Source organism: Lepisosteus oculatus, chromosome 28, assembly GCF_040954835.1.
Source record: "Lepisosteus oculatus isolate fLepOcu1 chromosome 28, fLepOcu1.hap2, whole genome shotgun sequence".
NCBI classification, from domain to species: Eukaryota; Metazoa; Chordata; class Actinopteri; order Semionotiformes; family Lepisosteidae; genus Lepisosteus; species Lepisosteus oculatus.
In genome coordinates, this window is record NC_090723.1 from 4,983,136 (window position 1) to 5,009,651 (window position 26,516).

At 46.6% G+C, this 26,516-nt stretch overlaps 2 protein-coding genes across 4 annotated transcripts in view; both read left to right on the top strand.

Annotated features, from left to right (window-relative positions):
* The first annotated feature begins 3,195 nt into the window (after positions 1-3,195).
* ghdc (GH3 domain containing) lies at positions 3,196-15,231 on the top strand. Its single transcript, XM_069185765.1, has 9 exons — positions 3,196-4,058; positions 4,826-5,022; positions 5,567-5,881; positions 6,716-7,013; positions 7,731-7,920; positions 8,915-8,986; positions 9,665-9,798; positions 10,864-10,952; positions 13,143-15,231. Exons 1-9 carry the CDS (start codon positions 3,767-3,769, stop codon positions 13,362-13,364), a joined length of 1,809 nt encoding a protein of 602 aa, XP_069041866.1. The 5' UTR covers positions 3,196-3,766; the 3' UTR covers positions 13,365-15,231.
* Positions 15,232-17,230: 1,999 nt separating this feature from the next.
* LOC102695488 (inactive phospholipase C-like protein 2) overlaps positions 17,231-26,516 on the top strand; it is an 87,589-nt gene continuing 78,303 nt past the window's right edge. The window contains exon 1 of one of the 3 annotated variants that reach the window (XM_006638210.3): positions 17,231-18,510. In XM_006638210.3, coding sequence (XP_006638273.3) covers positions 18,193-18,510 — 318 coding nt within the window. In that variant the 5' untranslated portion in view covers positions 17,231-18,192. Of the gene's footprint in view, positions 18,511-18,578; positions 18,602-24,393; positions 24,532-26,516 lie in introns of those variants that run through there. The other 2 variants (XM_069185763.1, XM_015362001.2) reach the window with 2 other exon arrangements.

Below are 26,516 nucleotides of genomic sequence, written 5' to 3' on the forward strand. Positions count from 1 at the left end.
GTACCAAAGGCACCTTTCTGGTAATTGGCGGGAGGTGGGGGTGGGTGTTACTCTTGTAGCCCTTTCTTTTTCTGGGGATGTGAGACCCACTCGCATGTCTTTTTGCTTTGCACAAGGGCTCTGCAACATCACTGCATCACCAGAGCAACATGGTAACCCGCACCTGTCCCTCAGTGTTGCAATAAAAGACTGTCAAAACCGTTTCATGGGCATCCAACAAGGGCACTAATGTGCTCCATGTGGCTGCCAAGACACAGTGTGCTAAATATGAATACACCTGCCCCTCCTCCTTCAAACACAGGGTACCTGTATGGCTTAGAAATCCTCTCTGAGGCAGACAGACATCAGCTGTGAGCTTGACAAGAACCTTCCGTTTATTGTGAAAGAGAAGCAGTTCCATCACCGGTAACAGAAAATACGTGACCAGACACCACTCTTGTGTCCCGAGTCCTAAACGACTCGTGCAGGAAATAAAGGCCATCAACCAGAGCCCCACGTCTGCAAGAAAGCCAAACAGAAATCCTCTCGTCTTTGTTTTTTTCTTTCCCCAAATCCAGTTTGACATTTTACTCAGGGTTGTTATTGTTTAGCTAGTGTCAGAGATCAATCGGACAGAACGCTGTCAAGAATTAAACTCTTAAGATTTTCATTTCCTTTGGGGCTTAGTCCAAGCAAGGCAAAAGAAAAACAAGCCATTTATCACTCGACTGTTCAGCAGGGTAAAGAAAACTCACTCCTGCCACCTTCTGGATGAAACATCTTTGAAGCAGATGGGAAGTTGTGTGTACAACTTGCCTGCATTTTTTCTCAACCCAGGATGTTGCTTGTCAAAGCTGGCTATTGGAAGTCTAAACTACGCAAATCAAAAGTTAAACTGCCCCAATAAATAGCCAAATTAAATTGTCTGCGTAGTGTTAGGAGTATAAAAATGAATTGCAGAAAAGAGGCTTTCTTTACAGCTCATCTTGACGTTTTCCATGAGCCTTTCCAGGCTTTGTTTTAAAGGTTCTAAGCAAATCTTTCATACCATTTTTGTGTATTTTCATGTTAAAAATGTTTATTGCAGATGAATTAGTAAGATTCTAAGGAGATGTTTTTAGTATTTTACAAAGTAAAAAAAGTACATAACTCATTATAGAAATACTTGCTAGAAATGGTTTTATTAGTATATTAAAAAGTCTTTTTTTTAAATACCGGTGTTAAAATCAATGTGCTTTGCATAGTTAACTTAAACCAAGTACAGATGTTCTGCCTGACCTCAGGCTACTCTGCGTCTAATCTAATCTCTGCTCTCAAATGAGTTTCTGAACTTTTTTGCTCCTGGTTCCAACACTCTTGGACAGGTTGGGTCTAAAAGCTCAGAATCTTCTGGGTTGTGCTTTCATGCTGCCGAGCCCTGCAGAATTCCTCTGACTTCCAGGTCTGTGCATGAGGTATCCACTTGTTGCTAGGACACCTGCTTGCACCTGTTGCCTGGATACTGTTTGCTGTTTACATGGAGAGCCAGAGGTTACGGAATTGTTGCTGTCAAAAAGATATCTTGGAACATGCAGTACCAGCTTCTTTTTCTGTTATAACACTCTGCAGAAATAAGCAAGTGCATCCCTTTAACACTGATTTATAGGAACCCATTCATTCCATATGTTCTGTGTTTTTGGGTTGTTCGTTATTTATTTAAGAGCATTAGCTATGAATGTACAGGTAGGAGCCCTTACAGTTTAAGGTTTAGTTTAATAAACAGTTTAGTTTGATATGTCCAGGTCAAGGAATGCAGCAGGTTACACAGTGAAATGCACAGCAAATGGACTTGGCAATTGTGGAATATTTCATTATTATTCCATCGTAAGATACAGTATTTGCTAAGTCTTGAAGAAGAAAAAGAGTATGGGATCTAAAATGGGATTTTCAGTTTTTATTTATTTTCTATCAGATGTTGCATACAGATGAGCAACCTGTGTCAGGCTGGCGGACGTCTGGCAGGATTTAACAAAATCGATGCCCTGTCCCGTTCTGTATCTAATATTGATGGAGTTGTCTGGATACAAGTAGGAAAGTGTCTTTATCATCAAGGAAAATAATGCTGGAATATTTTTGTCATGCACGGCTGATCAAATCATGGCAATCATGTTTTGCATGGACAAGACAATTTCATTTTAAAACAAATTATTTGTTTGTGACACTGGAGCTGGGATTGCAGGAAAGGTAGATCTTATTTATGCAAATGTATCGGGGAAAAAAGGTCAAGCAACATTTTGCTGGGTGTTTCAGTGTCCAGCATTTTGATTTATTAGATTTCTATTTGTGTCCTCTTCTGAAAATAGAGGCTTCGACTACTGTCACTCTAAATTGCCTCACTTGGAGAAAATGAAAGGGGAGCAATCAAGGCAGTCCTCGCATGCAGAATTGTACGCTTTCTTCTGTGAATTGGACTAGCTTCCTGAATTCCCCAGCACCACTCAGCACTCCTGAGTACACTGCCATTCCTGCTGAGTGACCCCGTGAAGCAGATGGAGTAATAACTCCTGCTGTAGGTCCCAACTATCCGACATTCTCTGAGAAATGGTGTCATTCAGGCTTCGGACAACACCCAGCATGTGAACATTATTGACATGAATGCATTAAGAAAGATTTTGGCATCTCTTTTCAGAGGGTAAATGTCATTTTCAAATCCCTTCTCACTATTGTTTTTTATCAGCTCTTACATACAGTAGTGTGCATTGTGTCCTGCATCATATTTTGCACAGCTGGGGATAATACAGTACGTATTTGCCAATGTTAATAATATTTTCAGTAATTGATGTATACACAGATGAGCAATGTTTGGCAGTATTTAATAAAATCGATGCCCTGTGCCATTCTGTATCATTCTACGAAAATTAAAGTAACAAGACTCAAAATAGCACACTTCGCAGATTGCGTTTTTCTGAACTCCGCAATTCTGTTTTGCACGTGTAATAGTACAACTGAAATTGTACATCTTAATTACTGAAATACACAGCATGGTAAGTTAGTGAGTCTGCATTTTAAGTAAACGAAAGCCTTCAAATGGTTTGTTAAGAGTTAATAACTTCCCGAAAAGGCTAGATTCAGGTGTCCCGCTGAGCTCCGTATAGGACGGGCTGCGCACTCGAAACCAGCCGCCAGCGTCTCTCGGTTCTCAATGGGGGCGGTTTCGAAATGACATCACGGCAAGTTTGGGGAGGTGAAAGGTCACCGGCAGCTGTAACAGGAAGGAACGGAGAAGGCAAAGAGAAAACTGAAACCGCTGGAGTGAGGAGCAGCGGTGCACCGTCCTCCGGGCTTGTCGCAGCTGGCGACAGGAACACCTTGACGAGGTGTCCCTGCAGCTGGACCTGCTGTCGTGCACAACACCGAAAGAGCGAGCAGCCCCCTGTCTGTTCTTGTTATTGCTAGAGATAAGCCTGTCTTGGCAGTTTATCGGGCTGGAGTTTTAAGTGTTGACAGCTCCGTGGAGATGCGTTGTCGAAAAAACTAGTAGTTTTCATCCACAATCCTGTTTTCTAAAGTGAGAAATGTCGATGTACTTATTTCCCGGTTTTAAGTACTTTTTATATTCGTTTTCTCGTTTGACTGCGAGTCGGACACCATTGTTCGTCTCCTAAGACCTGCAGCTGTCCTGTTTCCGTTGAAGTCAAACTTTTTTGCTAATGGCCGGCACGAAGCTTGAACTGACGATCTGCCGATAAACACAAAGGCGTGATTCGCAGCTACGCAAACACAGTGCTGTAGTACGGGACCCCTCTCCATGTGGGCTGCTTGGCTGGGTCCGGCTCTTCTGGTGGTCGTGGTGTCGGCCATGGCGCTGCTCTGGAGAGACATAGCCTGGAGAGCCAAGGGTCAGCGGAGGTCGCTGGGCAGCCTGCTCAAGCACTACCTGGGCGTGCGGGTGCTGGGCTGGCTGGGCCGGAGGCAGCGCCGGCGCCTGGAGTCCGATACCAGGGCTGTGCAGCGGGTCCAGGAGGAGACCTTGCTGGGGCGCCTGCGGAAGAACGCGGAGACCTCCTACGGGCGCCTGCACGGTTTCGGCTCGATTCAAGGTACCGTCGGCACGTTTTGACATCAGCCAGACAAGGGCTTTGCAGCATTTTCAGCTCTACCTCGGTCTTCGCTTCGCTTATCCAGTTCGGTTACTTGGAACTCTTTGCATACTTGCTTATTTGACCTTGCAAAGTGCCCTAGAAAAACGACATATATGCTGGTGACTTTTCTGACGCCTAAGTAATCTGTATCACCATCATTTTTTTATGGCGAGATTCACACACTTTCGCACACTTTCTCTAACTTTTGAAAGAGACCTAAGAAAATCCCATATTGTTAATGGCAATCTAAGATAAGATCACTTGATTGGCCATATACAATTTCTTGCATTAGGAATTTGTTTTTTCACATACCCCCGCTTGCTCTCCAGGAGACACACAGAGAGAAGCTGGGGGTCAGAGCACAGGGTCAGCCATTTATACAGCGCCCCTGGAGCAGCTGGGGTTAAGGGCCTTGCTCAGGGGCCCAACAGAGTGGGATTCCGCTGCTGGCCATAGGATTTGAACCGGCAGCCTTCCAGCCACAGGCGTAGATCCTTAGCCAAAGATCTATATATATACAGTATATGGCCAATAAAGTGATCTCTCTCGAAAATATTAGGTGATATTGTTTACGAAGTAATATCACATTTAAAGCCAGCGTCATCTCATTTAAATTCAATCTCATCTGGCTTAAACCCAGTAATTGTTTTTGTTGTTCTCCACGGCGCTAATAGGCTTGCGCAGAACCGGTAACATCCCAAGCAATTTGATCCCTGTGGTTTCAGACGGCGAAGAGTTTCGCGCGCGCCACCCGCTGACGGGCTACGAGGACTACAGGGAGCTGGTGGAGCGTGTGGCGGGCGGGGAGGTGGGGGCGCTGACGGCGGAGAGGCCCAGCGTCCTGGCCCTGACCTCCGGGACCTCCGGCTCCTGCCGCATGCTGCTGAGCACCAGGGACACCAGCACTGAGTTCTTCCTGCAGGTGGGCACCGAGCCCCCCGGGGCTGCTGTGGGTTCGAGCTGCTCCTGCAGGGAAGGCAGGGAGATCCGGACACTCTCCGAGTGCGGCTGTCCTTTAGCATGAAAGAGGAGAAAACCTCCAAGCAGACCATCAAGACAGGGGAGGGGAGACACAAACGATTTAAGATGTGCAATTCAAAATGCAGACTAGCTGGGCAAAAGACGAAGCATACCGAGGCAACAGCCAGGGGGTAGAATCGGGCAGGAGGGGTAGGACAAAATCCATCTGAAGTCCAGGCGCACAGTCCAAAACTGTGTTGGAGACTTTTTTCTGGTGTTGAATTCTGCTTGCTGGAAAAGGCAGGTTTAGCCTCGAATTCAAGGAAAGAGGTGTTTTCAGAGAGATAGGAACGTTTGAGAACGGCTCCAGACAGGGCAATGAGAGGGGGCCCATTCGGGGCGTGTAGCTCATTAGGTGGGATTTGTGCAGGTTTTCGGTGTTTTCTTCTGCTCCCGTCAAGAGGTGCAGGATTGGGACTTGTTGCTGTGTCTGATGTCTTGGGCAGGGCGTGGCGGTGTGCCTGGATGCCATGCAGAGGGCCCATCCGGGCACCCAGAGCCTGCAGAGGACAGCCAAGTTTTTCTACAACCCAACCTGGCGCCAGTCGGAAGCGGGCATCCCCATCGGCCCCAACTCCTCCACCCCGAGGAGCTCTCGCCAGCTCCTCAGCCTCTACACCACCCCCGCGCCAGCCTTCGAGGTGCCCACCGAGCAAGAGGCTCTCTACCTGCACCTCCTCTTTGCTGTCAAGGACCCCTCGCTGGGCACCCTGGAGTCCAACTTCGCCTCCACCATCTACTACGCCTTCTGCGCCCTGCAGGTATAGTGGTGCCCCAGCGGCCCTCGGGCCCCCTCTCTGCTTCTCACTCCCCCTCGGTCACGGGATGAATTGCTTAGCTCTTTTTGAAAGGCTAACGTCATGCAGAGGGTGAGTGCTTTGAAGTCTGGAGACTGTTGAGGGATTTAGATCCTGGCTGAAAAAGGTTCCAAAATGCAGCTTCCTTCGAGAGAGGGGTGATATCAAGAGCCATGGCTCCAGAGTGCTGGTACTCTCCCGGGTTTTGCTGATATTACATCTCTTTTTGATTATATATATGGTTTTAGTACATCGGTGTATGTTTCTGCTTTGATATTTCTTCGCCAGACTTCCTGATAATTACAGCAAAGGCAAAACAGCAGGAGCAGATAAACAGCTTGCTCTTAATTACCTGCATAACACCCAACCAACTCATTGGGGACATATACCATACTCGTACTATAGTATACCCTAGTGAACGCTCCTCGGGCACACTGCTTGTGATAGCCCGGTGTGAAAAGTGTAGTGAAGCCACAGAAACTGTGGATTAAATCCCAGTAAAACCATGGTTCACCAGCAATACCAACAACTAGGAATGAGCCCTATAGAAAGGTTTAGAGAGTGTTTTAGTCTCGGTACGTTTTTCTTCTCCTGGCCAGAGGACGAGGCGGCTGGGACCCCCTTCCAGAGTGAGGAGTGACCAGGGGGCAGCTGCAGAGGGATTGTGTGCAGTGTTTATTATCGTCAAGTGAGGAAATGAGGTCAGGATTGATTACTGATTAGGACAGCTGAGGCCAATTAAGCCTGGCTGTTGTCATCCGTCCCGAGCTGTGGCGATGAGGTCTCCGGTCTCTGCAGGAGCGCTGGCGAGAGCTGGCCGAGGACGTGGAGCTGGGCCGGGTCCGGCCCGAGCTGGCCGTCCCGCAGGAGGTCCGGCGCGACCTGGACTCGCGGCTCCGGCCCGACCCGGCCAGGGCCGCCCAGCTGCGGGCCCAGTGCGAGACAGGCTTCCAGGGCATCGCGCGCCGGCTGTGGCCCCGACTCAACCTGGTGCTGACCGTGGACTCGGGCTCCAACCACGTCTACGGCGAGCTCCTGAGACGACACTACTGCCAGGGAGTGCCCTTCTACTCTCCCTTCTACGCCGCCACAGAAGGTTCAAACCCTGGGCTTCTTGCTGCTTGCTTAGCTCTACACTTTATTTCTGCAACCCTGCATCTTGTGCTCCAGGAGACAGACATATTTGTCCTCGTGCTGAACGGAACGTAGTTCTGCTCATCCGCTGCGATGCTGAAGCGGCCCGGCTGTGACTGATTGTCGGACATCCACAGCTGTCTTTCCTCTCTTTAGAAAGTAAACTTCATCGCAGCAAGGTGTACGTTTCTTTCAAAGAGTACAAATCTCAGTCACAATTCTAAAAAGAAACGATCTCAAAGGAGCGACTGTCTGTTATTGACCATTCAATCCGTTTTGCAGGTGGTCGTTAAAGCTGGAGTCGCCCTGACGATATCCACAGGTCTTTCGCTTGCTTGTGCAGGTTGTCAGACAGTCTGTGGTGTCTGATTACCCACCAGCTCCAGGCTGTAGCAGCCTGGGGTATCCTGTAGTGCAAGATGGGCATGGTGGGGGGCTAAGGATGTACCCCACCTCCCGCAAACTCACAGGTGTCCTTAATCAATTTAGTGTAGCTCGTAGGTGGAGACGTCTCCAGATCTCAGAAAGCGGATCGTTTGCGTTCTAGAATCCCAGTGGCCCCCCTTCTCCTTCTCGTCTCCGAGGGCCGTGTGCAGGATGTGGGGTACGGGGGTGCTCGCTTGGGCTCTGAAGGAATAATTGGTCTCTGTTCCCCCCCTGCGCCCGGTGCCGGTTCAAGGCCTGATCGGAATAAACCTGTGGCCCGAGAGGGAGCGGCACCAGTACCTCCTGTGTCCGCGGTCCATGTTCTGTGAGTTCATCCCCGAGGAGGGCCTGGAGGAGAGGCAGCCAAGCACTCTGCTGCTGCACCAGGTGCAGGAGGGGCAGCAGTATGAGCTGGTCGTCACCAATGCAGCTGGGCTGTACAGGTAGGCGCAGTCACCTGTCCTGTATGTGCTGCCTTTCAGAAGTGTCCTACATCACAAATGCAAAAGAAAACCAACACAACCCTATAATTTCAGAACCAATAAAATAATAACAAATTGTTTTAAAAGCTGTAAAGTTAAAAGAATGGGGAAAAAAAACAGAATAAATACTGGCAGTCCTAAAGTCTTAACCCAGTTATATTAAAATACAGAACCGATGTACAGCAAGACTCTGATGGTCTTAGGAAGAGAGTTCTGCAGCTTTTTGGTTATTGCAGCAAGGGGTCCTGATCTGAGGACACGGAAAAGTCTCTCGTTTCTGGCAGGAGTGCGTGCTCTGAGCTTGAGCACCGGGCATTGCTCGTTAATTCACGAACCGGGCAGCTGATGGCACTGCCCGCTAGTGACTTCCTGTTGCGGCCGTGTGTGCAGATGGCATTGATACAGGCAGACCTGTCAGTGTACTTATAGAATGACTTCACAAGGACATCTCAGTTTGCATTTAATGTATGTTATCTACTGAATAAAATATACTTTTCTGATAAAAAGGAAAGCCTTTTTTTAAATTTCACTCCCCTAAGTTGCCACTGACTTTCTTTAGAAGTTACATCCTGTCGTTCGGGGTTGTCATTACCACATGTGACCGCTAGGTGTCCGCAGAACCTTAACATAAAAATGATTTTTTTTTGTCGCTGGCTTCAAAATCAGACTTTGATATCTGAGTGGGGAGCTTTGTCAGCATCTCTTGTCTGAAAAGGACCATTAGACCTCTGCTGCCCTAATTAGTAAAAGTAAAAAAGACTCAACTGCTGAAACAGTTTATTTTTCTGAAACAGTTTACTTTTCAGCATTGAATATTTGATGTTTCGGATTTTCATTTTAAATTTGAAATCTTTTTTTTTTTTTTGCTGCTGTGTGTGTTTGTGTGCCATATTAAACAGCCGAACCGAAATCAGGGTGTAAAAAACGGAAACATTTTTGTTTTGCACTCTCCCAGGTATCGTCTTGGGGACGTGGTGAGAGTGGTCGGATTCCACAATCAGTGCCCAGTGGTAGAATTTCAGTACAGGTGCGTTGTTCTCCATTCCTCTTTATTTTACCCTTCAAGTAGTCAAATTGTCCATCTTTTATTTCAAAATGGGAAATTTAAATAAAACCTTTTGAACAGATGCTTAATTAAAATTAAATTTCATATTTTTTTCCTTAATTTTTAATTATGAATTGCCATTGATTGGCATTGTTGGTATGTTACCCCTCTAGTCTGGAGTCTTTCAATTAAACACCCACTCGGTGTGGCCACCCAGGCAGCTATTGCTGAACCAGCATTATTTTAAAACACGTTACCTTGTACATGGGTTTTTATATTTATCTGTGTATCCTGTGTGCTGTTGTTCTGTTATTTGTAACAAATTGTGAGAGATCCAAAGGAGCTATATAAACTTAGTATTCTAATTATGAAAAAAATAGTGGCAGCATGTAATAAAAACTGAAAAATCACAGTTTGAAAGTGTGCCCTGTCGTCTGGATTCCCATGAAAACGAGATCAGGTTTCCGAAGTCAACAGGATGTCTTTGTGGGAAGGCTATGAGTCACTGCTTGCAAAGTCCAAGACAAATCACTCTTCAATGGCTTCATGCATCTCCACTGTCAGGGCGCTGGGGGTGTTACTGGGGTAACGTGGGGATTCGGTAGGGAAAGATGTTGGTGGGAGACTGCAGCGTGTGTTGCCTGTTTGTCCTCTGCGCAGACGCGGACAGATGTTGAGTGTGAGAGGGGAGAAGGTGTCCGAGGAGCTGTTTTACGGCGCCCTGCAGCGCGCGGTCAGTCTCTGGCCAGGAGCCGAGCTCGTCGACTACTGCTGTGCGGAGAGCGGCATTCTGGGTAAGCCGGCCCCAGCCGACATCGGCTTGTTGTCCATGTCCGCGTGTGGTGGAGGAGCTCGTTGTGACGTGGGTGTGTAGCCCAGGTCATTCTGCAGTTTTTGCCTTCCACAGCCTGATTCTGTCTGCTGCTCTGCATCCCTGACGTACTTTAGAGGGCCCGTAGAGCTGTGCTGAAATTGATGTAGTTTCTGCAGGGCAGTAATCAATGCACACCAGCTGCCAGAGTACACAGTGCTCTCCTGTGAGAAACAACAGGGCAATTTTAAATGTCTTTACTGTTTTCTCAGTGTTGTCTCAAACGTGTTCTTGCATGTGAATGGGTTTGCCAGATTCCATAGCGTCTTTAGAGCCGATGGATTGCCATTGTAATATTTGAAGAGTTCATATACTCCTGTCAATATAATATTACATGCGTTATCGTGACAAGTAAGTAAAGATGTTTCATGTAAAAATGATTAAACAGTAGGGTGGCACAGTAGAGCAGTGGTTAGCATTGTCATGTGCAGTGCTGGGGCCCTGGGTTCAGTTCCTGGGGTGCTGTCTGTGTGGAGTTTGCATGTTCTCCCCATGTTGGCATGGTTTTCCTCTGGGTGCTCTGGTTTCCTCCCGCAGTCCAAAGACATGCTACTAGGTTAACTTGCTTCTGGGAAAACTGCCTCTGGTGTGAGTGTGTGCGTATCTGTGTCTCTTTGTCCCCTGTGACTGGATGAGCACTTTAAATTGGTTTATTTCATCCATTGGTTCGTTCCAGTGGTGGAAGAACTGACTCCACCTGCTGGGAGACAGGTTGTCGCAGTGCTGTATGTCACACAGCTTTTGGAGGGGTGGGATACAGATTTAACCAGGCATCTATATGCCTGTGAGCTTCACTGTTTTCCCACAGTCGTCGGCCACCCCTGTGGTTTGGTACATCGGAAACCAAAAAATAAGTTACATGCTAAATGAGGTTTCAGAACTGTGTCTTGACTCCAGAAAGGTCAGGTTAGCTGTTAGCTGGAGGCAGTTTCAGGGGGTTCTGTAAGGATCCGTTCCGCACTGAAGGTGTTTCTGTTCCTTGTTGTAGGACATTTCTCCGGAGGCTCGGATCCCCACTACCAGGTGTTCCTGGAGCTAAGAGGGGTGAGGAATCTGTCTGAGGAGCAGCGCTACAAGGTGGGTGAGACACAGCCATGTGGAGCCTGATGAGCCTTGTTATTGTACCCTGAGTAATAGTAAATGGTAGAAAATAATGAAAGAGGTATTATATAGTAATACAGTTTTCATTCTGAATGCTCTCCAATAAACTCAGAGTGCTCTACAATAACATGATCAATTCAAAAAAGGAGCAAAAATTTAAAAGTGAAAGAAATTAAAAGTACATCCTGTCTGTGGGATCGGCCTCCGTCCTGGCTCGGTCACATTCCATAACACGCCGCCCTTCAGAGGAAAACAGCACCATCGTCTTTTTTTCTTCCTTGATGCTTCCCTGTCCACAGAGTGTGAACAAGTAAAGTGGACGAACCTGACAGCCGGTTAATCGGAAGTGAAGCGATCTGGTGGTCAACGGTCTCCGTTTGAAAGCCCTGCCCCTGGGTGTAAAACATATCGACAGTGCAGCTGTAACATGGAGTAATAGAAAGTGTGGGGAAAAAGACACTGAAGAGCTCTAGAGCGCCATGGTGAGGCAGTGATCGGCATGGCTGCCTTGCAGAGCTGGATTCCTGGCGTCAACTCCTGGAGTGCTGTCTGTGTGGAGTTTGCATGTTCTCCCTGCGTTTGCATGGGTTTCGTCCCACAGTCCACAGTTTTTACTTCTCTCAGAAGCTCCGCTGTGACCCCAGCGGTATGGTCTTTTTTTCCTACCCTTCCACAGCCGCGTGGGAATGCGGCGCCTGCGTTGGCGGCTGCAGCCGAGCCGAAATCCGGTGATCAGTGAGAGAGCCGTGCCAGAGCTGGGGCGCCTTTTCTTTCCCAGCTCCCCCGAGCGCATCTACAATTCCATTTCCCCAAGCGTTGGAACAGCGTCCCTGCTCCTTAGGGCTTATTATTTCTTTTTCTTTTCCTTTCAGCTCACTGAACGCATATTTGTTTAGTTTCCTCTGCTCACTGAAACTCGCCTCCTGCACCAGTGTCTCTGGTTATCCCAGAAAGACATCGCCGCATTTTTACAGAGAGCGGGTACCGCGTGAATGCAAGGGGCTCTGAAAATCGTCCAGTCTGGGCATCCAGACGTGGGGCACGTCGGAGCCTGGCATGGTGGGAGAGAGCGAGCTCCCTGCTGCCATGGGATGGGCCAGAAAGGAGGAAACAGAAGACGGTTTCACTCTGGTTCACTTCCTGTCACAGGATGCCACACGAGCAGAGATCGAAAAAAGCAGACTCGGAGAACCTTGATTTCGAGATACCGAGAGACGCTTTATCAGGGGTCACAGAGATATTTCCCTTCTGGCAAACCCTGATCAGTGTCAACATCAAGCGAGCGGAGGTGTTTACGAAGAGCTATTGGTGTGCGTCTCTATTAACTGTGGTGTGGCTGTGGTTCATCAAGGGTTACTGATGGGTCAAGTCAGTTTTTATCCAACGATTTGCTTTCATGTTGAGGTGTGCTCTCCCTCCTTGTTTTGCAGCTCAAACCCCTCCCTGCTTTTATTTATCAAAGTTAAGTTTTTTTTTAATACAAGTCTGTTTTAACGGTAAGAAAATATTTATAAAAAAGGATCTTTTGAGAGCCATCCTTGTGACTGCTCTCCTAAGTGCAGACGGCAAGAGCCCCCAACTACTTCAGCAGGAGTCTTCCCGAAGGCGTGAAGCCTCCAGCCAGAAGACAACAGCGGTTGGCAGGCTCAGAAAGCCTTTTTTTAAGGCAAAGTTTCCCCAAAATGAAGTCAGTCCAGCTTTCCTGAGCCAAGCTGTCGCCTTCTGCTGTGCGTGAGCCGCTGAAGCATTCAGTTTGCGAAGACTGTGGCATGCTCTTAAAACGTTTCCAATCTGGGCTTCCAAGCCTTTGTTTAGTTCAGCAGGCCGGATGCAGAAATAAACACTTCAAGGAAAAAGGGTGTTACAGTATGTGTGCCAAAGATTTTTATGAGTGTGAGTCAAGACTTTTTCCCCTTTTTTGCTTTGTTTAGAGTTCTTAAGCTGTCCAGCGGTCTGTATGGTTGAGGCCTGACTTTCACATCTTGGTTCTCTCCACTGCTTATTTTAGGCTACAGAGAGGCAGGCAGACAGGAGAGAGGCTTTTAAAAACCACCACTTGTCTGAATTATTTCTGAGGATGCATTATGCATGGGGGGGTGGGGAGAGAAAACCAGCATCTTGCGGCGTGCTCTCCCCGTAACAGCCCTGTCTCTGTCTCGTCCCCAGCTGGATCACTGTCTCCAGGAAGACTCCGCCATCTATAAATCATTCAGGTTCAAAGGCAGCATCGGGCCAATGAGGGTGCAGCTGGTGAGGGGCGGGGCTTTCCAGGAGCTGCGGAGTCACATGCTAGCGTCCTCGCAGGCCTGCCCCAACACATTCAAAATGCACCGCGTCCTGCGCAGGAAGGAGTTCGTGCAGTTCATCCAGGGAAGGATCATCTCCTGATTGGACAGGCGGTGGGACAAACTCCCCTGCTTGGCCCGAGCTCCTCTTGTCAGCGAGCTCGACTTGGCGTTTGTTGTCCCTGCAGCACGGAGAGACGCAAGCCTTTCCTTTTTCATAATGATCAGACTTTGTGCCACTGAAGGTGTCATCTAATGCCTTTTTTTATTGATCAGTCACCTTTTATCCTGGATTTGTAAGGTGATGCAGTCACTCATTAAAAAAACAACCCAGAGGATTCGGTTAAATTCCGGTTATTTTTATATAGCGCCTTTCACAACAAGGTTGCCCACAGGCACTGAACAAGGCTGTGTGACAATACTTGACGTTGCAATACAGAAAGAGAAAAAGCCAGAAGACAACGGAGGAGAGGAGCCAAAAACTCCTCTGTAAGGAGAAAGAAAACCTCTGGGGGTCCAAGGTCAACTGGCTGCCCAACCCCTCTGGGCATGCTGACATTATACACTTCTAAAAACAAGTACTACGTGTGGAGTATTAAGCCTTCCATCATGTGCTTCTGTGTGCCAGTACTCCATGCAGATCTCTGTAGACCAGTAAATCAAGCCCCTTTACCACAGTGGCCTGTCTGCTGTCGTCTTCCCATGAGATAGCCAGTATAAGATTGGTATTGACAATTGCTTAATTGGTTATGTTTTTGCTTTAAATTCTTTAAGTCCTCCATTTCTTCAATGTTAGAATTCCTTCCTTCATTCCAGAGCCCAGAGCCTGGAGCCTGTGTCTGCAGTTGTCTTGACCCGTACAGTCGGTTGTCACGCAGGCTGAAGGGGAACTGATAGCCGTGCCACAGAGATGGGTAGTGTGGCCAGCAGTGTTTTCAGGAAGGGGAGAGAACAAGTTTGAGAGTCGTCTTCTAGCATAACGGTTGTCAACACCACAGTGATCTGAAGATTCTGGTCCAGTTGGGCTTCTCCCACACGTCTGGACAGTGTGGGGCCCTGGTCACCCAGCGCTCTGTCTTCTACAGCTGTCCTCTGGAACCCGTTAAATAACCAAAGATGAAAAAGGCCTGGATCAACCACAATCCAGCGTTAAATGCCGTGGTGGTTTAAAAGTTTTCTTGATGGATCAGTGTTTCGTTTGTTGAACAAGTTTTAACCGGCTGCTCTTTGTGCAATGTTAATGAACAGTCTGGTCTCTCTCTTGGAAAAGAATTTGAGCTCCTGGGTTTACTGGACCTGTTTCAGTGTGCAGTGCCTGGGATTTACAGTGCTGATTAACCAGTGCAAGTCAGATAATAACCCCAGTCACGTCCTGTTTGGGTATTTTTGGAAGCGTACCGCAGTGTACGCTGACTCATAACGTAACTTGTTCTGTTGACGAGAAGCACTTTGCTGCTGAAGTCACCAACAGAAAGCACTGGGTGTTTTCTACAAGGGCACCTCTGAACTCGGGTGACCTGGGTGTCAAGTGTAAGTGTTTTTACACAGGCAGCTTCCTTCCTGCCAAGTTTGCAGATTCCGTTGTGTTTTGAAGGTGTTGTTGGAGATTTACTGCCTTTATCTCCTTCAGTCCTGCTGCAGAGCACAGAGAACGCAGCCGGGTCATGAGCCTGTGTTGGAACCACAATCACGAGGGGAACTAGCAAAACCAGTGACTCTTCATCATTTCCACTTCTAATCATTACTCATCCTCTTAATTACCAGCTCCTCACCTGTACCCTCTGCCGGTGTGGAGTGGTGAGCATCATTAGTTGCTCATGGTGACATTAGTTTAAAATGAGTTGTTCACACCCGAGGACTAAACTGTAATATCAAGTATACTGTATTTCTGTGCATTTCTGCTGCTTATGTTTTCTAACTCTACAAATTCAAAATAAATGTCCCCAGGTACATGCAGTACCTGACTAAGATTCGGCAGGTGACTTTGTAAGCACAATCTGCAAATGTATTTACTATGCATGCCCATCTCAAAATTCTTTTTAACTTTTCTCCAGAAAATAACAAAATAGCTGGACATTGTTTAAATAATTGCTTTCATTAAAACCCCGAATACTTCAGCCATTCATTTGTAAACGAGGAGAATTTGAAAAGGAACGCCTGCAGCGTTAGGGAAAAAAAACCCCATTAGAACTGAATGCAAAGTATGGAATGAATGTCCGCTGGGGGACGGCTGGGGGATCGCCCCTGCTGCAGTCGGTCCTGTTCTTAGCTAACCTTTCATGATGAGATCTGTTTGGCGACAGCACAGAGATTGGCTGTCTGCAAGACCGCTCCTGCCAAAATCACCCGGTTACAAGTTCTGGTGTTCAAGAGAGACGATCGCACATGGGGACAAAGCGTGAAAGCGCAAGAATTGGCAAGTCCTACGGATTTTTATGTCGGCTTTTTGCGCTTTGAAATGCAGGGAAAATGTTGTTTAACATAAATGCTAAACAGAATATTGCAAGTGCCTCGGGGAGAGTCTTCAACAGCACATACCGAGAGCATTACATAACTTTAACTGCCGTGCGCCAGCGAGCAAGGTGCCTTATCAACCCCGTCTGAGCGCTCTTCATGTGCCCCACGTTTTCACATTCAACGTTTCTGGAGTTCAGAGCCTCTGATGTGAGAGACAGGCGGCGAGCTGTGAAAACATTCCCGTCGTCTTCGCGAAGAGACGCCGGACTGCGACAGCGGGTTTTTTCTCCCCGCTCACTTGACTACCCCGCTTCAAATGTTAAACGAGAGAAGATGAACGTCGTGGCGTTGCCTTCTGTATAAAAACATAACGGCCTCAAAATATTTCATTTCGGCCTGTGCAGCGCTTTTCGTCCTCAAGGACGCCAAAACGCTTCTCCTATAGAAGGGGATCCAATTTATCACTTCACACACCTGGGTAGCGCCCAGCAGCAATTACACCCTAACAACACCACTCAGGCAGTGGAGACAAGTTCCAAAATGAACAGCAGGGCTCCTCTAATTTTCTCTTTTTTCCCCACCAGCGTCAAATGCTGATTGTGTTTATATCGCATACCTACAGAAACCTTTAAAGCACCTGGGCGAAACGAGGTAGTCACCGCTAGAGGGCACTGTTGATAGCTTTCTAGGAACACCCTGATTTTTGACTGACATCAAAGTATTAATTTCCCGACTATAAGATTGTTTCTGATGTTTATCCCTTTTTTTTAACTGTCTGTTGTCCACAGTTTAAAAATGTAAAAATAAGCATGGTAAATTAGAAAAGCTTCGAGTTTGAGCGTTGACGGCATTCACTATGTAAATTCCCCTCGGGACAATACCGAGCTCAGAACATGTAAATAATTAATAAACAGTCGAGAAAGAACTACCAGTACTTCTTTTTTTTCTGCTTAACAACAGTGTGGGCGATGTTATGTAAAAATCTGTTGCCCACGTTGTGATCATGTATTACAAAGAGGATACTATCTATTTTTCAAACAATATGCATAGATTAGGTCACAACCCTCGCTCTGACAAGCGGGCCAAGAGTGCCTGTGTGCTTAGATTAGCTTGGTAAAATCATATTATTCGACGTCTTTAAACAGCAATTTACTCCATAAACCATGTTTTTCAGTTTTATTTAGAATTAATGGAGTACAGTTCTTTCCTGGTTTAGATTAACTGAAGAGTTCATTTCTGAGCCTATGCAGATATGCAAATACAGTCATTTACCTATATTTATGTATTCCTTTTAATATTTCCTGTGTGCATTAAAGAGTAAGGCAGCTGGATTTTTAAATACCGTAGTCCATATAAAAATACCAACAATAAGTTTGGGGGAAACCTTAAGGGTGAAGTGTAAATATTGTTTTTATTTAGAAGAAGGAAAATATGCCTTCTCAAAAAACAGCTGTTCGAGAATGTAAGTATTTTATAGTCTTATAATTTATAGTCTTTTATAGTATTTTAACTCTTGCTGAAATCATTGTACATCTTAAGAAGCCTCACAAACAAAATAAAATAGGAATAATTGTGCTGGAATCACAGTGAATTTAGCACGGAGACCCAACATCAACCCAAAAAGACCACAAATGATTTTGTTGCATGACCCTTGTATAGAATTTATCTCAGCTCATTCCGGGGCCACTTTACCAGAAATTGCGGACTTTCAATCTATCTGTTGGCTAAATGTTATCTTGCATTAAAAAAAAAAAACCCACAAAGTATAAAAAGGGTTGGCAGTTATTGCCCTACTCATCAGGCTCGTTCACTTAATGCTCCTCGCGTACAGGGGGGGTTTAAACGTGCGCTTGTCTCCATTCCCCAATGCACAGGATGCAACTCGAGCCAGAAAGGTTGCCGTGCGCGGACCAGGAGGGGGAGAGAGAGACACACAGGAGCGCTTTGTAAATACCCGCATCTCGGGGAAGCACGTGGAGACGGGGAACTGCTGCTGCGCTCGCTCGCTCGCTCGCCGGCGCTCACACGCGCACTGCAAGGCACCGGCTGCGGCTCGCATCAGCCCAAGCGAAGCGCGCTCAGGGAGAGATCCGATCGTCACGCCGCCGTGTCGCTTTGCAGCCAGCGAGGAAATCGCCGCCGGTGTTCCCTTCAGACCGGGGCTTGCCGCCCCTGAAAGATCCCAGGGACCGACCGTCTGCTCCTTTCCTCAGCAGAAGAGGACAGCAGGAGTTGGTTGGAAGTACTCGCCGGGTCCGAGCGGAGCATCCTGCGCACGTACAGCCGCACGCTGCGTCCTTGGCTTAGAGTCGATCTTATTTTTGAGCGCAGTTGTTTGTTTGTTTTTTTTTTTTGGATGGTTTCTTTTTGTTTCTTTCACCAGAAGCCTCAAATAAAACACCGGTGGGAGAGCCGTGGTACACCGCGCTGTGGTAGCGGCTGCACGATGTTCCGTGCTGGTTTGTGATGTTGGGATGATGGCGGAGGGACAGGCTGCAGAAACTGGATCGGGACCTTCGCTTAATCCCGCGACGGTGCCGGGGGCTGCCGCGCCAGAACTAACCGGGCTGAGCAGCGACACCGCGCTGCCTTCGTCCAGCGGCCGGGCGTTCCTGGACGTGGCGGCGGCGGCGGCGGCCGTGGTCAGTGCCCAGCCGGTGGTCGGAGCCGAGGTCTTATTCGCTAATGGGAGGTACAGAGAGCACGGGAGTCCCAGGACTGGGCTCGGCAGCCGGGATCACTCCGCCGAGCGGATCCAGGTTGGAGCGCACCCGCCTTGCAGCATCATGAAGGTTAGTTTTTAATCCTTTAAACCGGCGCCGTCGGGATCGTGCGAACGCAACTCGGGCTGCGCACACGCCCCAGACCCTCTCGGAGCGCAAGGTTAGAAACAGAACAGAAGACGTGTTTGGATGTATTTTTAATCGGCTTGCCGACGTGTTTGAAGTTTGTGGTGGCTGAGCAGTTTCATTTCGGCTGAAGGCTACGCTTGGGGGTTCTCCGGCTTAGCAGTGCTTGCTGAGACGTGCTTGTGCTATCACTAATTAGTTGCATGCCTGAAACAGTTAACGGCAATTAACTGGGGCTAAAAATCTAACATTTGTTAAGCTGTGTCATGTTTATCGGGAAAAGGCTACTCCGCGGGTACGTTTATCTCAAGTTCTATATATAGCAGTTTTAGGTCATGTTGTAAGCTTTACCACGCGTTGCTAATCGAGAAGATATTTTTGCAGTTCTAATTATAAGCTGATTCTGGCAGGACGTTAGTGTCGGTCCTGCCCTTCTTGACGAGGCTGAGAGCGGCACGCGGTGACGCACGCTCGCCACAGTTTAGGCACGAGAGTTGAGGGGCTTAACTGGCCCACAGGAACACGCCAGCCTTGCAAGACGCAGGCAGGATCGGGGCTGAACTTGTGCAGGCACGTCGGTACAAGAGTAACTACCCAAACCCTCCGGCTACATCTCAGTCGAGATCTGCTCTCGGCGTCCTGTGGTATTTCCGTAGCTTAGTCACTTCGGGGAGGGGAGATAGGGACATGTTCTGGTTCACGTGTTTTAAATTTGCACTAACTACAAATCAAGAAAGGTGAGAACAGGAGGAGATGAGGAAAGAGCCGGATCGAGCGGACATGCACTCAGATTTGAGTACGGAGCCGTTGCGCGTCCTCCCTGAACAACCGGCCGTTGCTCAGTGTTAGGAGGTTGAGCTGTACGGTTGTGTCATGTGGTCAGTGTGACCTCAGGGGACCCCAGGGGGGTGGCCAATCAGTGGTGTAGAGGACTAAGCACCTGGACGAAGGCCTTGAATGAGATGTGAGAGCTGGTGGGGTGTCCAGTGTGCAGACTTGGGCTGTGGAATAATGTTTCCTTGTAGTGAGTCCAGGAGGACCTGGAGCCTGCAAACAGAGCAGGGGGTTTTAGTCATTGGAGAGCATCTGCTGACAGGAGGAGGAGGAGAAGGTGAGGCATTCTAGTCATGTTTTGGAGGTTGGTAGAAATCCAGTACCAACGTGCTGTAGCAAAGGTTAAATACCTCCCAGGTTTCCTGCTAGAGAGCACTATACATGGTAAGGGAGGGAGAGCTGTTTCGGGAAGTTTGGGTTTTTAATTATTTTGTGGGAACTCTGCCTTTCTGGCTGAAAGTACATTCCTGGTTGTCTGGGGGTCGTTGCCTAAGCCTGCAGAGACAGTGGAGTTAACAGGAATGCTTCAAGGCATTTTCAGTGTGCCAGATTTTCAGCATCGCACCCTCAAGGGAAAACGTAGAGTATTTTCCGACCGGAAAACCAAAACGTTCTATCCTACTGTGAAGCAAATGGCCCTCCTGTTGCACGCTGGCGTTATGCTTGCTTCAAGGCTTATACACGTCAACACCAGGTGTTCCACCTTGTCGCCTTCGTTTCAGTGATTCTGTAGGAACAGATGTCTGACGTTTATCATATTAAACATCATTTTTCTGCTTCACTAGAGCAGTTTCAACAAGAGCTGTATCGCTCCTAAAACACGCAAAGGATCAAATGGCTGTATGTAGGAACTGTGAGTTTGCTTTCTGTATTAGGAAATAAAATCCCATTCTTATGGGACAAAATAAATAATTCTGAACCACCTGCTGAAAGAGCTGGACAAACGAAACCCCTAAATGCATCAGTGTGCAGAAACATCACCCGTGTGAAATTATTAACTAATAATGAAGATGGTACATATGAGACATGTATGTATCCCCAGACAGACATTATTAGAACGTGCAGATAATGATGCTCATCTCCAAATGTAGCTAAAAAAATGGCAAAGTGCATCTCCTACAAAAGGAGTAGATCCAGGTGTTAAATCGGGATTTTCGGGGTTTATTTTGTGTTTGCCAAAGTATAGAGAAAATAAAGACGTTTGTACTGTAATGCAGCCTCTTCGACAGTTCTAGCACATGGGGTTGGTTAAGGCTGGCCCAGAGATCTGCTGCAGTCAGGGGTATTTGTTTTTATCTGTAGATTTCTTTCTGGTTACTTTTACCTTCTTGGAATTTGTCGACACTCGGACCCAGAGAAATTCCTTGTATATCATCTACTTGGCAAATAAAAGTTTCTGATTCGGAATCTGCTTTGGCCCTGTTTGTGTTTGCGAGGTCTAAAAGGCATTAGATGCTAGCGCTGCTCATTGTGGTTAGGGTTGTGCGTAGTTGTGCACTCATACTGGGAGCTGTGGCCCAGTAGTTTCAGCTGGCGGAGGAGGAAGTACTTCAGTATCTGAGGATGGGAACAGTGGTGATAACGTCCTGTGCCCGGGGTGGTGGTGATTTTGAATCTGCATCTTGCCCTGTGTGTCTGCTGTTAGTGCCCGTGTTCAGGGCTGTTAACCCCTGAACACTGGTTCCACCATGGGTTTGCACAAACTGGCTTCCCGACAGTCCCCGTAGATCTAGGTGGTGAAGCATGTTCTTATTCCTCCTGCTCTTCTGTTGTGTAGCTGTTGTGTGCTGCTTTTCGGTATGAATGTTGTGGTTCTTCTCCTGTACTGTATGTGAAATGTTTTGGGATCCTTTGGAATGAAAAGCGCTATATAAATCTATATCCTTGACAATATATAAAAATGTTTTGGATATCGATGTATACTAAGATATTTTTGTAGTGTACAAAGTCGATCTTCACAAGGTTGTGTGAGAGCATATAGGCTGTGGAGTCTGATTGAGACATTTTTGATGCTGTCTTGACAGTGGTAATGTGTGAGAGGCCACATCAACCACAATTGGGCTTTTCACTTGAACTGCATATTTAGAAGGTGTCTAATAGACAGTTGTGTTGTAAACTTCCGTCATAAAAGGCTACCCCATTTCATTAATTGATGAGGATGATGTCATATCCTCTGCTCAACAACCAGATTAAGATGCAGAACATCCCAAACCCTTAAACATGACATCGCTCTTAAAAATGTCTCAATATATGGGCTTGTTACGTTCAATTAGAGCTCTAGTTTAAGGGTCTGGTGTTTGGTGCTTGCAGTGCAGGTTGTGGAGTTAAGTGTTTGAGACTAGGGTGGTTTGGATAACCTGCAGTGGAAATGTGTAGAGCACAAAGCTGTCCCACTCACTTGTTGGGATATGTCATGGCTGTAGATTGATGCAAATCTGTGCATGTGTTACCAAAACAGTAGTTCCAGAGGGTTTTCATTCCACCTGAGTTATGCAATGCTTCTCGGAGACAGCTGTTGTCTCTGTTTTCCAGTTGCCAGTGTCGCATGTCGTTGACCCAAAGTGCTACTATTGTGCCAGACATGACGCATGAATCCTGTGCCGGGGTGGCTAGGGTCTAGGGGTGTGCTTGCTCCCAACATGCAGCTGCAAAATAACTAGTTGTCCAAGAGCCACATGTGGAAAGTGATCAAATTTCTAAAACAACTTCTTCAAAAGCCCTGTGGTGCAGAGGTGGAGTTTATCACAGGTGGGTGCATTGCTACAGTATAAATCTGTTTCGCTCAGGACCTCTGAATTCATTTGTCAGGATGCAGGTAGAAAAATACGGGCTACGTTTTTAAAAATAATTTTAACATTTTTCTTTTGATGGTTCTCCAAAATAGAAAGACAATTTAATCTTTTATGACATTATGACATTTTATGACATTCTCATTTCTATCTGGTGCAGGAGACTTGCAAGAGAATAAATGCTGTGCATCAGTAAACCGACTGGGATTCGTGATACTATAATAAGTTAAACTCTTTGGTGTCATGTTAGTCATTGCCTATTACTTGCCTTTATTGCAAGACCTTCTATTTCCTGTCGGACTGTTCAGTCTCAAATAACATCACTTATTAAACAAAATCAGATCAGTGTGCTGACAGCATTCCATAGTCAGAAGCCAGCATGATTCATCAAATCTGATCCGCAGTGTTCTCGCCGAGATCCGCTTGGATTGGAGAAATGCCGATCTGGTCTGGCGAAGCACTTAAAGTAGTAAAAAAAAGTTTATCGATTGGGCTCATTTGACAAGGCTATGCTGGACAGGCTGCATCGGGGTTCATTTTTTTTACTGTGCTGGACTCCGATATGCAGAAAAGTAAAAGTCAATTGCTTTATTGACGTGCTCTGTGTCATTTAAAAAACCCCCATTAAAAACACATGATGATTAGCTGGAGATCAGTGTGCTGGTCTTTCATCCCAGGTGGCCTGGAAGCAATGTTGCACAAAACATAAAAGATGTTATTTCCGAATGTGTGTGTGTGTAGATCATTGTTTAGTTAGTGTCTTGGGTGTGTCCTTCTGCATATGTTTTAGTCTACAAAACGTTAACCACAAATCATTGAACCACCCTAAGGGTGGTCCAACCACTATCTCTGCAGTAGTAGAAGTTGCAGATCCCTCATAGCTAATACCTTTCACCCCCTTGCGTAAAGATGTATGCTGTATTGTTGAACACTGTGGTAAGAACAGAGAACTGTGTGTTGTCGAACCATAGCAAAAAATATAGATTAAATGAGAGGTGCTGTAAACAATTAAATTAAATGCTGTGAAAACTGCTGTGCGAAGACACTATGGCATGGTGTCATCGGTAGCGTCTGGATCCTGATAGCTGTGCTGTGGCCCTTCTGATTTTGCTGCTCTGATTCAGTGGAGAAGCTGGTTCTTTTTCTCGTCTGTGCTGATGTTCTCTGCTTAGGGTCCAATCAGCTCTTCTTGGATTTAATTTCATGACATCTCCAGCCAGTCGGTTATCACCTGGTTTATTAGCGGCAGTAAGTCTTCCCAGTCTGTTTCTAAATCTAGTCTATAAATCTATTCTAGTCTGTAATCCAGCTTTCAGTTCCTAGAATGCGTCATGTCACGATCATAACTATTTAACATAACGATTGTCCATTTAGTATACTAGTTATTCACTGCATTAAGCCGAATCAGCCTATTCAGTTTGCTTAATTGTTTTAATCTGTGTGACTAGTCAGTCCTCTTGCTGGCAGTAAGCCTGCAACAGCTAATAATTCACTTCAGCGAATCGGACAGTCAACAAGTTCTGCCACTTCAATGAGTCAATCAGGCTATCAAGAGCGATCTTTATTTCTAAGGACACTGATCAGGTTATCAGCACTGTGCCCTTGCAAAACTGTTTTGAGTGTGATAAGACCAGTCTTTTGTGTTTGTTTTGATAGGTGTGTAGGTTATATGGGTATCCTCCAAAAAACAATACTAGATCATATTTGCAGTAAGAACCTGTGGGCTTTCTTGATGTTACTCTTTTTTTGTCAGCTGTGAACTGCAAAACTCGGGGGATGGTGTTGAGTCTTCAGTCTCTCTATTAGAGAGCACAAACTTTAAAGGGTGACCTGTCTCTTTAAAGGATTATGTCCGATCTACATCTGAACTAGATGTACGATGCTGCACAAGTGTGGTTTTGATTGATCCCTTCGCTCAGTTGTCTTTGTCCTTTTGATCGCATCCTGTGGCCAGAGGCTTTATACCTCATGCTTCTTTTTAATCGTCCGCTTTCAATTTCCTGCACGAATGCAGTTATTTGGTGGAGCTTTTTTGTTCTGTAAGAGGGTCACGGGAGGCATACCATGTCTGCAAAGAGGAAGTGCATCAAATTAAACTTCGGTCTGTTCTCGTGGCTTCTGCTTGCACGTGGGTCTTTTTCAGACCGATTTTTGTTTTTGTAGCCCCACCCTGGTGAGTGTGAGGTCTCCACGCAGCTGGCTCTCTCCCTGTGAGCCGGGCCTTGACCAGTTGCAGAGGCTGCAGCACTGTGCATGCATTGAACGTACTGGTGTAGCGCTGCTACCTCTTTAGAAATCAATGGAAAAACTCGAAAACTACAGAGGGAGCTGTCGTCTTCAGGTATGTTTCGGGCACTTTTGTTACTTTGGGCCTCTTAAAAAAGAAATACCAATTATTTAGGAGCACTTGCATTACACTCGGGTTTTGTGGAGTCCTAGGTTTGCACATTTTAATTTTAAACCTCCCCTGATTTGCTGCCTTTTCAGTTTTTTATTATTCTCCTGAATTCCACAGGCAGAGGTCCCAGTAGCCTTTCTGATGGCTTCTTCCTGCAGTGTCTGGGCACTGACGGGAGATAAGTGCCTGAGTGGGAGGGCGTACCTCTGTGTTTTACAGTGCCGGCATTAATCAGAGCATCAGTAGCAGATGAGTCCCTCGGCTGGGAGGTGGTCCTTGCTGTTTTCCTAGTTAACCTCGGGGGTCTGATCAAATAACCCTTTGCTGCAACCTCCTCCCTTCTTCACTGTGGGCTCAGATTCCCTCTCACACGCAGCAAAGGGATATGTTTAGGAGCTTGGCCTCAGTGTGCCTGCAATCCTATTTCTAAAAGTAAAAGGAGTTGAGATCTGGGAGAGGAGATTCATCTGTGGTTTTTCATTTCCGAGCTCTGCTTACTGATGATACTGAGGTCTCTGAGCCCGGTGAAAGCAATATTTAAAACTAACAAAGAGGACAATTCTTCCCCCCTCAGCTTGCGTTCCCAATGCTGCCGATACGGAGTTCACCAGCTCTAGGAATAAGTGGATTGGATATGGCACAGCTGTAAAGCTCTGCTTTGGGTGGAGGGATAACGGTTAAGCCTTCCATTGCAAATTAGATTTATCAGTTTCAGTGATTATTTTGTTTGTTGTCAGCCATTATAACTAGCTCTGCAGGCATGATGAATGAATACCTGAGCTCCACCACTGATTCGCACCGAATAGGAGCAGGGCAAGGTTGAGGGCTGAGGAAGATGATTTGTCAAGCAAGATGTCTGGTTTCACCTACTTGCTCATTTACTTCAGGAAGTCTTATCAGCTGCGGATATTTAACAAAGCTTGGTTTTCTTTATCTCTGACAAATTGTAATCTTAAGTAAATGTAACTGCCGGGTGATGGGAGTGTGGAGCAGGCTACCCAACCATCCCGTTAAAGCCATTTGTCAAAAAATGTTTGGATGAGATCCTCCATTCAGGACAGAAGGCATTGCTTTACACAGAGGGTTGTGGGAGCATGGAACAGGCTGCTCAGGCACAGTATTGGAGCTGATGCTCTGTAATTTTTTAAGGAAACAGCTGGTTGAGATCATCGGCTCGGACGCCTACCTGCAGAAAAACAAGCTGCTTGGGCCAAAATGCCCTTTGAACATACTCTTCTTGTGCTCTTAAGGTCTGCCAGAAGCGACAGTTGAACAAGTTCACCTGTTCATACATTCAAGACCCAAAACAAAATGTGCTCAAAGCAGCCATTGCAGAACATATATGGGGAACGTTGAAAGAAATCCAGTGGTGAAGTTGCCTGTTGCACTGCAAGCATAAACGATCGGCAATTTCGGAAATAAATTGCACAAAGCTGGGTAATAAGTAGTCTGAGATAAAGCAGAAGAGGAAAAAATGTTCTGCTACCTCCAAGTGCAAATTTGACACTAGCATTATAACCAATGTCACTCTGAAGTCACCTTAGGCATGTTGGCACGTTTTCTTACCACGTATGCAGGCTTGCAGACAGAGCTGGGCTTAATTTAATTGGAGGTCACCGCTGCACAGCGCGTGCAGCATCACACATCGGTATCTCACCTCCTGTGTAGCCTGTGGCTGTGCAAGAACGTGTCGAGTTGCAGTTATCTAGCCTGCCCTTTCCATTAACTGCAAAAGTTCTTTTCTTTTATTTCATTTCATTCAGCTTTCTGTCACTGTAGTCTGAGTCTTCTTTCTTTAATCTTGGTTCATTTTTGTCTTTTTCTTTTTCTTAAACTGACTACCCCCTCCTCCACCTCCTCCTGCACACACACAAAAATCTGTCCTTGCTGCTGTGAGCGAAAATCACATCTGTGGTCCACAGCTGTTA